The following is a 14,000-nucleotide window of genomic DNA, read 5'->3' as shown; positions in this document are numbered from 1 at the left end:
TAAGTGATCTCCAGGTCGCTCTGTGCTCTGACGGCTCAGTCCCGTTCACTGCAGTGATTTGATGATACACGCACAGTGTTAGAAGATATTATTAAAACCTATTAATGACTCAGCTCTGTAACTCCGCTGTTTAATGGAATCTGAACGTAATTTGCTGTAAGTTGTTTTATATATTTTTTAATTAAAAGATTCTTGTGGAACAGATATGTCGCGCGAGCACAACTAAAGCTGTTGGTTTTAATGTAAATGATGAAGTGGATCAATAATCTGCTTCAGTTCACCACCTCACGTCTGCACCGCCAATTTCCCGTCTCCAAAACGTTCAACGTGCAAATTTTCCCGTCAAGTTTGTTTTTACAAATCCCAACGTTTGCGTGAGAAGTAGCGTACGCACGTTTCAGGCCCCGCTTTGTGTGTCACAATGGTTATAAATGAGACCCCTGGAGGTTTTGAGTCCCTCAAACTTAAAGTTTTGAAAATGTTGAAAAACACTAACCCTTAAGTCTGGACGAGAATACAATGAAACTTTTGGAAATGATGTTTATCATCAGTCTTGACATTTCCTTCTCTGATTCATTAGATTCCTAACCATAACCCTGTAATTAAATATCAACGACATGACAGCATCCAAAAGCGAAGCCAGTCCATCTAAATGGCCCCCTGGTGGCTGGCTGCATTATAGGATGAAAACATCTCCTCCTCCATGTTAGTAGATGGGATATGGACCAAAATAAAGAATCTAAATAGACTTATTTCTTATCTTTGCAGCGACTGGAATTGTCAGCGGCAGCTTGGTCTTCCTGCTCTCAGAGATGCTTGATGTCCATTTGCCCGAAATCATCATGGAGGTTAAGGAGGAAATTTACGCAACAGAAGAAATAGCCAAGACTCGTCCTGACCAGTCAGAGCTGATCTAAAGACGTCCTATCAGATTTGACACTGGTCTAATAATCGATGAACTAAAGCTGCAGTCTATCACGTGAACTCTTATTGGTCAGCTCCAAAGCACATGAGACCAGTACGAGACGTCGTCAGTGTGAGTCTGTGACTGCAAATGACGTCATCATCACAAGATGGTAGCATCTGTCTCTAATTTATTTTAAATTACAGTTTATGTTCTGGAACAAAAGTGGAAATATCCATGATATCACCAACAGGGGGAGCTTTTATAACAGTCCCTGCAGTTATTTAACAATAACAACTAAAAAAACACAAAGACTCAGAGCGGTTTGTTAAAGTTTGAATCCCGCGGCTGCACCAAGAAAACTGTCAGTCTTAATACTCCATCTGCGGTGTGTTGTGACACAAGCGTGACTGAGCTGATGCAAAGAGAAATGATCTGTTCACACACAGACACACACAGCCAAGTACCTCCCTTTCTCTCTCTATAAGAAGCTGATTCTGTGCAGTCGGAGACAGAAAGTGAGAGAGAGAGACACAGCGATTCGATGAATGCTCCTCTAACACAGAGTGACTCCTCAGACGCAGATCTCAGTTCTTCCATCTTGTCACCATGAGGTTTGACGAGATCCTGGATGAAGTTGGCGGCTTCTCCAAGTTCCAGTTCCTGGTGCTGTTTCTCCTCTGCCTCCCCCGAGCCATCCTCCCCCTCCACTTTCTCCTGCACAACTTCATCTCTGCCACTCCTCCACACCGCTGTGCCCTTGGGACCCTGGAGGACACCAACCCGGCCCCCGAAGTGCTAGCCCTCAGGATCCCCCATCAGGATGAAAGCTCTCTCAGCTCCTGTAGAGTCTATGACCCCCCGCTGACCTTCGACCTCAGCCAGGGAAACAGGACAGCACCTTGTCAACATGGATGGATCTACGACAGGTCGCAGTTTAGCTCCACAACCGCTACAGAGGTGAGGAGATGCTACATGAACTCTGTTGAACTAACGAGTATTTTAATTTTTAAATCCTATTCAAGAATTGTATTCTCATCTCCTCTTGAATTTGAATTATAGGGTTAGGGTTTTATATCATTCTAGAAAATGTTTATTAATCACTGATGTAAAATTGAACTCATATTTATTGTAGCTTAAACAACATGTTAGTTAATGTGAGTGAAAACCAGCATGACACCAGACCAGGAAGTTTCCCTGACATTAAACAGATTTGATAACAATGTAGTGACCATCACAAAATCAAGACTCGATTTTGGAAGCAAAAGCCTCTTAAACTGCAGTCCAACTAATGTCCACTAGATGGTGCTTCAAGAAAACATCTCTCTTTAAACACATAGTTGATACAGTTTTTACACAAAACTGACAGCTGAGTTAGAGACAAGCAAATAAAGGTCACGTTATTACAAACTTCAATTCTCAGAGAGCGTTGTCGACATAAAAGCACGGGCGCATCATGGTCAGCTGATGTACAGTCACTGACTTTAACCGTCTCTCCACAGTGGGATCTGGTGTGTGACAACAAACGGCTGAATCAAGCTCTCGCCACATACTTCTTCCTCGGGGTCACGTTTGGAGCCATTCTCTTTGGACAGCTCTCCGACAGGTGAGTTCACAATGTCTTGAACCCTCACACTCCTCTGGTCATGTGACCCATGAAGATGGAGGGAAGTTTTGTTTATGACACAACCACTGTAGCACGACTGTGAAAAATACAAGAGTATCAAGACTTCACGCACTTGCACCGGCCCTCTCTGAAAAGAAGAGCTGCAATGTGAAGAAAGTGATGTGTTTTTTGATGATTAGGGCCTGTAACACTCTTATAACTCATCTTATTAATGTGACGAGTGGTTGACATCTGTGATATCAGCAACAGTAACACTAGATTTCAGGCTGCATCCTTTGCTGTTCCTCCCTTGTGTGATTGCGTTGATGACTGTAAAGATCAAATCACACAGCCTTAGTACAGTGGATGTGTTAGATTTTCACTAGATCTTGATAATTAAAACTGCCAGATTTCATACAACTTTTTAGCAGTTGCATCGAAATGGACATTTCTTCTCACATTCTTTCTTCTGAGCAAGGCAGCAAAACTCTCTAGTGATTCATTCTAATACTGGAATTTTTTCTTCAAACGAGTGTGTGTTGTAACAACTCCAGTTTCTGCATGTGACTCTATATTGAATAAGCCCAAAATGTCAGTTATCTAATAAGCACATTGATTGCAACTAACAAACACACACACACACACACACACACACACACACACTCATTACAATATTCCCTCATTGCTCAAATTAAATGCTCAGTTTGGTCCGTGGGAGTCTGGGACAAAATAACAAGATCATGATGATTGTTGATAAAGTTAATCAAGTATTCACAGGAGCTGCTCCTCGATCTGGTAAAGGCAGAATCTCAGAACCATTTCTTGACATCCACATTCTTTGTTAATTTGCATTTTATATGATGAAGATTTTTGTGTCACAGTCTTAATGCAAACATTCATCTTTGGCAGACAAGAGAGAAAAGGCCTCTTCAAAGTCCGTTGTACTGGGGATTTTGATCCAATCACATGATCACCATCAGCAGATGGACTTTCCCCATTTGTTATGAATTTCAACGTCATAATTCTGAATCTAGAGTAGAGTTTAAATGTTGTCTTAGGAAACAGCCGTAGATTAAACTTTTTAAAGGTTCATTGAGTGGCGGATTCTGGAGCTCTTGATCAAACAAAGCAAATACAAATTGGCTGTTTGTAAGTTACTATCACTATTGCTCACTCCAAATGGAATATTGCGGTACGACATAGGCAGTCATGTAGTGTTAGTAAATGTTACGTTAAATGCGTCCATTTAGAGCCAATTGTAAAATTATGTTAATTAGTTTATAAGTAATGAGGTCAGGAACTCTGCAACACACAAAGATTACAAGTTGTTGTTCTGACATATTACAACAACACATGAATGCACAATTAGCAGCCACACAGGCTAACAATTAAGTTTAATTTCATTTAGTTTATTTAGTTAACATATAACAGGAAATACAAATACATAAATGTGTTTTAAACATACAAAGTAAAACTGATGATGATGATTAATTGAATCAATGATTTATTGATTTAATTTCCAACAAAAAATCTAAACAAGACACCATTTGAAATGGTGTTTCATAAAAGAAACTGTTTACTTTTCAGAAAGATGAGTTCAGCATCAAACTTCATTCCTTTAACTGTTGTTTTTCTTTTCATCACTGAAGTTAGCATGCTAACCAGCTAGCTCTGGCCCGTCTCATCAGTTAGTGATATGGACTGTTTGTGGCGTCCAATCTGTCCTGAGGAAGTAGCGCTGCTCAGTGGACACATTATAACCTCTTCTCTTGGAACCAGAAAATAGACATAGGGCTAACAGCCATGTATCAACAGCAAAACTTAAAGATGGCACCTTAAAGTTCAAGATTGAACTTTAATTCAGCTTTTAAGTCAACATGGAAGAGATTTCCTCCAAGTGCTGGGGGTAAAAACTTGGAGTGGAAATACTTCTAAGCAAAACTTTATGTGCACATGAAGTCCATGTGATGTGTTCAAAAGCTCTATAAACTGTTTATCTTGCAGGTTTGGTCGTAAGTCAATGCTTCTGGTGGCTTTAATTGCTGCCACCATGCTGGGATTCACTTCGGCCTTCTCCACCTCCTACATCATGTTCGCCCTGTCCAGAGCGCTGTGTGGTGTGGCCCTCAGCGGGCTGTCAATCATCGGAGTTGTCCTCGGTAAGAGATCAACAACTCACTGCAGAACAACAACACAAATGGTTGCCACGTGGCATGTTTCACCTAGATGCACACAAATTGATAAACCCATGTATCATGCCCACATATAAAGGCCTCCTGGAGTTGTAGCTTTAACCCAGTGGTTCTCAAACTTTTTCAATCACACCCCACTTTGGAGAGAGAATATTTTTCATGCCCCACCCGCGCCCCTCCCCCAACAAAATCATGACAAAATGGGCCAAGTTTAACTTGTGTATTGAGATAACATACACATGAACATTACATTCACATTTTTTCGGATTGCAAATAATAAACTTTTCTTTGCTTCATCAGTCTGTACTTTTTCAAAAACAGAGAAAAAATATGTTAAATTATAATCACTTTGTTACAAAGTTGATAAAGTTCAATCTGTAACCAAAAAGAACATATGCAGATACTAGGCAAGAAAGATGGGCAAGTCACGATGTGAGAACTCAAGTCTTATCATCTGTATTAGTGGCTGCAATGAGACTGTTTTGCACAGCACATCTTTTCAAAACAGGGTTGCAGGCTTGATAATGCAACTCTTAAGTCAAGTTCAATGTTGAGCCTAGATCTGTACTTTGTTTTCAGTGAGGCAACAGCAGAAAAGCCCATCTCACAGAGATAGGATGTGGTAAAGGGAAGCAGAATCCCCACAGCCCTCTGCCCTATGAGTGGATGCTCCCTCTCCACACCAAGCCAGAATTCACTCAGTGTCTGTGCTGTAAATCTCAGCCTCAGGGTGGAGTCAGACATCATCTCAATGAGCTGGTCCTCTTCAGTAGAGCTGAAATCAGCAGGTGGTGATGCATTGAATGGATCTCTCACCCAGTCATACTGAGCGCTATTGTTTGGGAAGTACATTTGAAAGAATCCTCTCAGGGAAGAGATGTGCTCCTTAAGACATGGAATCACTGTGGTGGCTCCAGTAGCACTTTTTTCAGCAAACTCAGCATTCTCAAAGGAATCAGTATTTCCTTGATCAAGTTGCCTGCCTACATCTCAAGGTTTCGGGTGAATGCACTGATCTTGTCAGCCAGGTGTGGAAGGTGTTGGTCTCTGTCTTGAAGCTGAAGATTTAATTCATTCAGCTTTACATACATCGCTGAGGTAGGCCAGTTTCATCAGAAATAGTTCATCACTAAACTTGCTTGCAACTTCATTCATTCTCTCCTCCAACAAAAACACCCGAATTTCCTCTCTGAGCTCAAACACTCGCGACAACCCTTTACCTCGCGAGAGCCACCACGCTTAGCTGTGAAACAGCACTGCTGAATGTTGATCTCCCATCTCTTAACCACAAAAAGGTTTTATTTTATCACCATCACACTGAGCACTCATAATACTGGTCTTCATGCTGAGAGCACACATGTTCGCAGTTCATTATTATCATGGATCTGTTCTTCATGACCAAAGGGAGTAATCTAACCTGAACAACGTCTGTACTGACTTCATGTCTGTATCGCTGTCTACCTGCTCAGGTATTGAGTGGACTGACGTGAAGCACCGTACGTTCACTGGCACTGTCATGAGTTTGTCTTGGAGCGTGGGGAACATGTTCCTGGCGGTGCTGGCCTACTTCATTCGAGACTGGAGACACCTGACGCTGGCGGTGACGGCGCCCTGCATCATTGCCATCATCTCCTGGTGGTAAGGCGGATATGAGGAGGAGTTTTGAGGCTCCACATTGACACCAAATATCTGTGTTTTTAAAAGCATCTGCATGTATCCAGGTGGCTGCCTGAGTCGGCTCGCTGGCTTCTGGCCAATGGCAGAGTGGAGGAAGCGCAGAAGTATCTGGTTCAGTGTGCTACGATGAACGGCAAGAACACGACCAAACTGAACACTGAGGTACAGCTGATTCAACGACTGTGGCTCAAAGTCAATATTAACTCAGTGTTGAAGTTAATCAATCTGTCTTGTTTACATTTGCAATAAACCATCAACCAATTATTAGGTGTGAAGATGAAAAGATGAAGTTGAAAAAAATGACTTGTTGTACTAAGACCTGTTTTTCCCACATGTTGCTCCCTCTGAGGTTTCTAAATTTTTTGTGGTTGATGTTTAAGAACAGATGATGTCGCACCTTGTTAAGATCTGAGACAAACTGATTTGTAAATATGGGCGACACAAAAATTTGATTGATTAATCTCACTTAAACGTCCAAGTTTGAATAAATATAAATTTCTTCTATATTGTTTGGCTGCACAGTTATTTAGCATTAATTTGACGGAATACAGTTTCTGTCGACCTGAGGACTTTCCATAATGCACATCAAGTCTGACACGCCCCCTATCAAAGCCAGGCTGGGGCTGACATTACTAAATGGCTGGAAGCTGTTGACCTATCACAACAAACTGGGCCAGTGGGCCAATCAGAACAGACTGAACTCTAAGCTTAAACAGTGTGGACAAAACATTAATTTCAATGTAAAAGGTGGAGCATTGAACAATCTTGTGTTTCTACTACGACAGCTGAGAAGGTCCCTTTTTCATGTTCTTCTGGGAGAGATCTGGAAGGTAGATGAAATTAGTTTAAATATGTGTTTAATGAAAAAATGCTTTGATTAAATAACTATGATCTTATTAAATAACTTAATTCTTAAATACATTCACGTCTTCTAACATCTTCAGTTGATGTTGTGTGAATGTGACAACTTTACAATCCATCACGTCACTGTCTTTTTAATAAGGCGGGGTTTATATACACATTACCTCTCACACACACCTAACAAAAGGAAACCAGCCTCGAGGCTCATCGACACGTTTAGAGGAAACATTTTGTTCAACCCGGAAACTGTAGAACTGCAGGAGGCATTAATCTGGACTCTTAACATGGAGGCAGCATGCTTGTTACATGCTTGTTACAACAGATAAGTGATGATTACAACTCAATATAAAGTCTCAATGTTTGACTGTGATTGTTTTAGGCTTTGGGGAAGGTGACAGTGTCTGAAGGGGCTGAGAAGAATCCCTCGTACCTGGATTTGGTCAAAACTCCGCAGCTGAGGAAGATCACCCTCTGTTCCGGATTATTCTGGTACAAAAATCAGGGTTTTGAAAATGTCGCCTGCTGTAGACCACTAGGCTGCGCTAACACTGACTGTGCTGCTCTACCCCCAGGTTTGCTGTTGCCTTCCTGTACTATGGTATAAGCTTCAGGATCTCAGGTTTCGGCGTCAGTATCTACCTCACACAGTTTATTTATGGCGCCATTGAAGCTCCCGCCAAAATCCTCTGCTTCTTCGTCCTGAACTGGATCGGCCGCAGGAATGGCCAGGCGTGGTTTCTGATCATAACTGGAACCCTAATAGGAATAAACACAGCCATACCTTTAGGTTACATCACTTCAAGTACAGTGAATGAGACATTTTTAGCTTAATGAAATAAACTTACATCCATCTGCTCGACCTGCTTCTCTTTCAGAGTTCTCTGTGCTTCGCACCTGTATCGCTGTGGTAGCGAAGGGTTTCTCTGAGGCGGCTTTCACCACTGCGTTCCTCTACTCAGCAGAACTCTACCCAACAATCCTTAGGTAAAACCTGCACCTGGAAAATGAGATAAAGACAATAATAAATCATATAAAATAATACATCTTTTTATTTAAAAATGTCATATATATTTATAGTTTTTACACACTTCAGCCAAGGGTAAGGCTAAGGCTCTGTCCTCACTGACGTGTTTTAAATTGATAAGTGTTTTAACTCTGATGGTGAAAAGTAAGAGCAGGGATTTCTTTTCTTGGAGCGACGACAAGGTGGAACTGTTACTGACAGGAAGTGTTAGCGACGCTTTGTATTCACCGCTGGTAGTCGAGTCATGTGACTGATAAGAACCAATCAGGGAGAGAACATGGGCATCTCAATCAAACACAACCTGGAGTTTTCAAACTATAACGACACCATCATTGAAAGTCTACAAAAGAATTAGAGGCTGGAAAACTCCACCAGGTGTAAGAGTGATGACTTTTAAAACATAAACATATGAGGACGTAGCCTTGATGTAGATCCAAACATTTGTCTTTAACCAATCTAGCATCTCTGAGGAGCAGCACACTTCACTACACACACACTGGTGATGCACCAAAGCTAAAAATGTAAGGTTTGTCTTGTGGGTGGCACGAGATGACAGCAGCAGCTTCAGGAAATATCATAGGAGGGTGTCGAGTGTTAGAAATGTTGGAGGCACATTTTTCAGGTGGTGAATGTGACTGAGACTCTGAGACATTAAACCTGATGCTGGTTGTGTTTGTTGGACAGGCAGTGTGGTTTGGGCTACACTTCCTGTCTCTGTCGGATCGGAAGCGCCCTGGCTCCCATGATCATGCTGCTGGAGGACGTCTGGCTTCTTTTGCCGCCACTGATCTTCGCCGGGACTGGAATTGTCAGTGGCAGCTTGGTCTTCCTGCTCCCAGAGACGCTTAATGTCCGTTTACCCGAAAACATCATGGATGTTGAAGAGGGAAGGTACGCATCGGAAGAGCCAGCCAGGACTCGTCCTAACCAGTCACCAGAGCTGATCTGAAGACATCAGATGTTTAATGGTTAAACTAGGGCTACAGTCCATCATTTGACTAAACTCTCATTGGCCAGAGACGTGGCTAACTATTCACTGTAAAGACAGATGGACGACACGATGTCTCCCAAAAGCTGAAGCAGCTCCATTTCCCCCTGGTGTCTGGCTGCAGCATAGGTCATAAACCCCTCCTCCTCCATATTAGCAGATGGGACATGCACCAAACTAAAAAAGTAGATGTTAAAGATCGTTTCTGTCATTTAAGGTCGTTCTTATCTCACTGATGTTTGTTCAAGTGTTTCTGATCAGTTTGGTTTGAATCAGTTTTTTGATGATATAAAAACAGACTGAGACGTCATGATTGATGGATGACACTGACTGAGGATTGGTCGAGAGAGCGTATGGGAGGGGCCTCGATACCACAGCTCCACTCCACAATCACCACTGCAAAGACTCTGATTTGTCCATGTACAATCAACTAACATGGAGGACATACTGCTGCGAGCCACCAGGGGGAAATGAAGATGCTTTGGATTCAGTTTTGTGAGCTGTTATGTCATCCAACTTCATTTACAGTCTATGCTTTGTATGTATCAGCCAGGTTGGGTGCTTTTATTTAGAACTGTTTCCTCTCTCACACTGTATAGTAACTTAAAATTAATCCAACCAGTCACAGTCAAGAATTCTCAACAGTCTCTGTATAGTAACATTTAGTTTAGTTAATCTCACCCAACATAAATACAAAATACATACATGCGGGTAAAGGGTTAGGGTTTGCGTTAAAGTTAGCACATATACATATATTCTTCGACTATGGAATTTGAGTTAGTATATTTCCCTTTAAACAAGTATACAGATTTCAAATAAGTTGGTTCAACGGCTGCAATTAAAAAGAGACAGGTGCTTTGAGTTTTAGATTTTACATTCAAATTATCATCTGTGTTTTTCAGACACCGGCAGAGAGACGTAGGGGAAGATGCAAAGATGGAGCTGAAGGACTCGAACCCCAGAGACACGAACATGTCACAAGAAAACTGAGCAGCTTTTCATCCTGATGCTCCGCGGCTTGTTCTGCAGATGGCGGCGGACTCAGTTGGTGCTGATAGGACCTCAAACGAATGTTAGACTAAAATTGTTTGTACCATGTGTTCAGGACAACAGACCTGACACGCATAGATATAGAGTTTGTTCTTTTAGTGTTTTTAATTGAAGACTGGCTTTAAAGCCATCACCTACCTGCTGCTGATATTCAGCTGTCAATCACCTGACTGTAAGGACTGGATTTCAGGTCACATATAAACTGTGTTGCAGCTAATTTCTAGTGTTTGGGTTCTGGATGCAGCAAAAAGGCATCTGCTGATATACTGTACATGCAATACATGCAGTTATTGCTTCATGTTTAGTGGCTGAATGATTAGACTCAGATCGGTTCACCTGGTTTTTGAAATCTTTACTTTTTCGAATATCTGTTTTACACATTAGGTCAACATATTTTACCTTTCTGTAATCATTTAACCACACCGGAGCAATGGAGATATCACACTCAGAGGAGACCTGGCACAGCTTTTAGGGTTTTGTGCCAAAAAAGGCAATTTTGCCTGAATTTGATCATCTGAGACACTTGTATTAGGATTTCAAAAGCCTAAATCACCTTGTTTTATCCATATCAAGCTCAATGTTACCAATTAAAGGGGTTAGGGGTTAGGGTTAGGGTTAATAAAATAATTTTGACAAATTGACATAAAGCTGAATAAGAAAATGTATATTATTTATAGAAATGTCATTAATTCCTATTAACATTTAAAAGTCTAATTTATTTCATAAAGAACCCTCTTAAATATTAACATATAATATTGATATAAAACATTCAATTAAAGGTGTATCACATTTAGAAAGATTTATTAAAATTCAATCAACAGCAACAATAACAATAAGAGATGATTCATTCAGTAATTTTCTATTGTGGCGACTCAAGGAACAAACGTCCTCTCAGGTCAGAGACTCTTCATCATGGACCATTGTCTTCTTCACATGTTGGTGAAACCAGTGGCTGCAGAACACAGGACAGACTTGTTTTAGATCATCTCTACAGAGCAAACTGATGATGTCAGTTTAAACTCTCAGGGACAGACTGTGTACATGAACTGTCTGATCATAGGATTAGGGTTAGGGTTATCATCTCTTTAGTTTATCTTTGTTTTACTTTCAATGCATATTTCCACATTTAGAGAAATGAACTGTCCCAGATCATCAAATCATGTTTGATAAAGTAGCACAAATAAAAGATGTTTGGAAAAACAACAAATTTTAAACACAGTGCATATTTAGTTGCTTGAATACATCACAAGCATAATTTGATATCAATCAGGAACATTGTCTTATTTATATCCTCAACATAAATCTGGTCAGAATGTTATGTTATTGACCTTGTCATGTAATTCCAAGGGGAGCTTCTGATTGACATGTGCCCCGCCCCGCTCTGTGACATCACCTTGGGATTTCAGTCACATGATGTCCATGCTAAACCTATAGTAAGTCCTGTTGAGTAGACTGTGTTAGAACAGGAAATAAATACCTGAATTCACCCGAAACAAATAAAAGGTTACACACATGGAAGCAGGGTTAGGGTTAGACCAGGTTAGGGGTTAAGTGTGAAATGTGCAGAAACTTAACAGGATATGACATTTTCCAACATTGAATGAAATAAATAAAATATTAATTAATTAATAACAAGTGTTATTTAATAAAACTGCTGTTCAAACAATCTTACAAAATCTGCTGCCTGAGTGGCATTGTGACATTATGTTATTATAATTTCTTTTATACTAGAGAGTTACCTCATCTGTGCAAATAGGCAGTTTCTAGTCCGAAGACAGTAAAGTTAAGGCTGTCAAAAATGTTGATGGATAAAAAGCTGGAGGATCATTGCTGCAGATCCTCCTGAGATAAATCTGAATTTCATCATAATTCATCCAGTAACAGTTAAAAAGACTTGGACTAACCCTGCAGTCCACAGAGCTGTGCCCCTAGCATGGATATAAACTACATCAAACTCGAATATCAATCAAAAACGTCAGGCTCTGATTGGCTGGTTGGTTTACAGGCCAGAGAGGAAGCCTCCATGTCCTGTGAGGAGCGTCTTTCAATGCTGAAGTAAGTGCATGAAGAACTGATGGCCTCTCATTTCTCTCCAATCAGTTCATGATGCAGTATCATCAACATCAGAAAGCTCTGGACTCGGGACTCCATTAATCTGACTCCCCAGATGTGACACAACGAAAAACTGAACTGTGCAGACATCAAGTCTTTACCCTGAAATTACATGGTTCTCATTGTGTCGCTCTCTACGATGTTAGAAACACAACAACAATTCATCAAGATCTGAAGTGATTTAAGTGTCCGATGTTTTTCTTATCAGTGTGTATACACACATATATATATATTTATATATTTATATTTATTTATTTATTGTTGAAGTACAGTGACAAGTGAAACATATACATAGACAGACATCGAAAAAGACAGACCATCAACATAACATTTACAACTATGTACATACGGCGAGCGTTGGAGTATGTGTGTTTTCATTAGCGCTAATATTGGTCCTAATTAGCTCTCACTTAGCTAACTTAGCTAAGTTGACTTCTAAATCTAATAGTGTCGCTTACATTAGAAAAACCTTTGTCCTGATCACTTGATCTGACTTAGCTAGCTTAACTAAATTATCTTGTACAGATATATGTTGCTAATGTTGGATACATCTTGGTCCTGATCATGGAGACTTGAACAACAAAATAAACATTATACTTTTCATATTTTTGGAATTGCATGGCCGCCCCCTGAGGTCCTCATTGTCCCCTTGTGGAAAATTATGGTGCTGCGTTTAGGTAAACCTCAGGCAGTGCTGTGAGACCTTCAAAACTCACAGTTGCCAGCTGAGATTAAACTGTGTCACAGCTGTTTTCCCGACTCAGTTATTGATGATAAATAGTAAATGATCCAGTGATCAGCAGAGCAACTGCAGGAAATTGTGAAGAAACATGTGACATCACAGTTGCCTGCAGAGATTAGCGAGTCAATGTAAGGAGATGAAAACACTGCTTCACTCTCACAGTCATTTACAAACTCAGTAAGAGATCAACTTGTGAACATAATTTACATTTAGCAGCTAAAGAGCCTGTTGTTTCCTTCAGGACGTGGATGAGACCGAACACGGAGAAAAACTAGGGGAAGCACTGGAGTTTGACTCACACAAACATCAACAATCATGTTGATCTGGAGGATGCGGGATTGAGCAGCTGACAAAACCTTTAATATATTGACTTGACCTGTTTTTGTATTTAATGTAATTTTCTAATTGAAAGTTCTGTTAGTGTTAGGTTCGGGTTAGGTCAGTCAGGTGTGTCGAGTCATCATATGTGCAGCAATGAGGAGACACCATTCAATGTTCATTGTATTAATATAAGAAACAATCAATGAGAAGTTTTCATCAGCCTCATCCATTCATGCTCTTCCTTCCTTCAGCCTCTTCTTCTGCAGTGGTTTTAGCACCTGACTGGAGAGTTGGCGCCATCTACTGCTCATTTAACTCCATATTATCACACAACACCAGTTGATAGAAATACATATAAATTCACATTTCTTTAGCAAATTTTGCAAAATATTGGGGCACATTTTAAATGTTGTTACAGCCTCTGAAGTAATATCGAGACAACGTTGTGCTGCAGGAAGTAGTTCTGTATATTTGTATTAGAACAGTGAGAACTAACCCGACTAATGAAGAGGCTGGTTGGTCG

General features: G+C 40.6%; 2 protein-coding genes across 2 annotated transcripts in view; one reads left to right on the top strand and one right to left on the bottom strand.

Annotated features, from left to right (window-relative positions):
• Positions 1 to 14,000, bottom strand: part of LOC118117875 (B-cell receptor CD22-like) — a 620,655-nt gene that overhangs the window by 541,363 nt on the left and 65,292 nt on the right. The gene's annotated exons all lie outside the window — the stretch shown is intronic.
• slc22a7a (solute carrier family 22 member 7a) lies at positions 1,437 to 10,732 on the top strand. The gene is made up of 10 exons (XM_035179494.1): positions 1,437 to 1,864; positions 2,407 to 2,510; positions 4,515 to 4,669; positions 6,172 to 6,340; positions 6,424 to 6,541; positions 7,620 to 7,729; positions 7,813 to 8,027; positions 8,116 to 8,224; positions 8,949 to 9,155; positions 10,155 to 10,732. Exons 1-10 carry the CDS (start codon positions 1,514 to 1,516, stop codon positions 10,240 to 10,242), a joined length of 1,626 nt encoding a protein of 541 aa, XP_035035385.1. The 5' UTR covers positions 1,437 to 1,513; the 3' UTR covers positions 10,243 to 10,732.

The sequence above is a fragment of the Hippoglossus stenolepis genome, chromosome 2 (assembly GCF_022539355.2).
Source record: "Hippoglossus stenolepis isolate QCI-W04-F060 chromosome 2, HSTE1.2, whole genome shotgun sequence".
Lineage (NCBI taxonomy): Eukaryota > Metazoa > Chordata > Actinopteri > Pleuronectiformes > Pleuronectidae > Hippoglossus > Hippoglossus stenolepis.
Note: the sequence above shows the minus strand (reverse complement) of the source record. Positions and strands in the feature narration are given on the sequence as shown.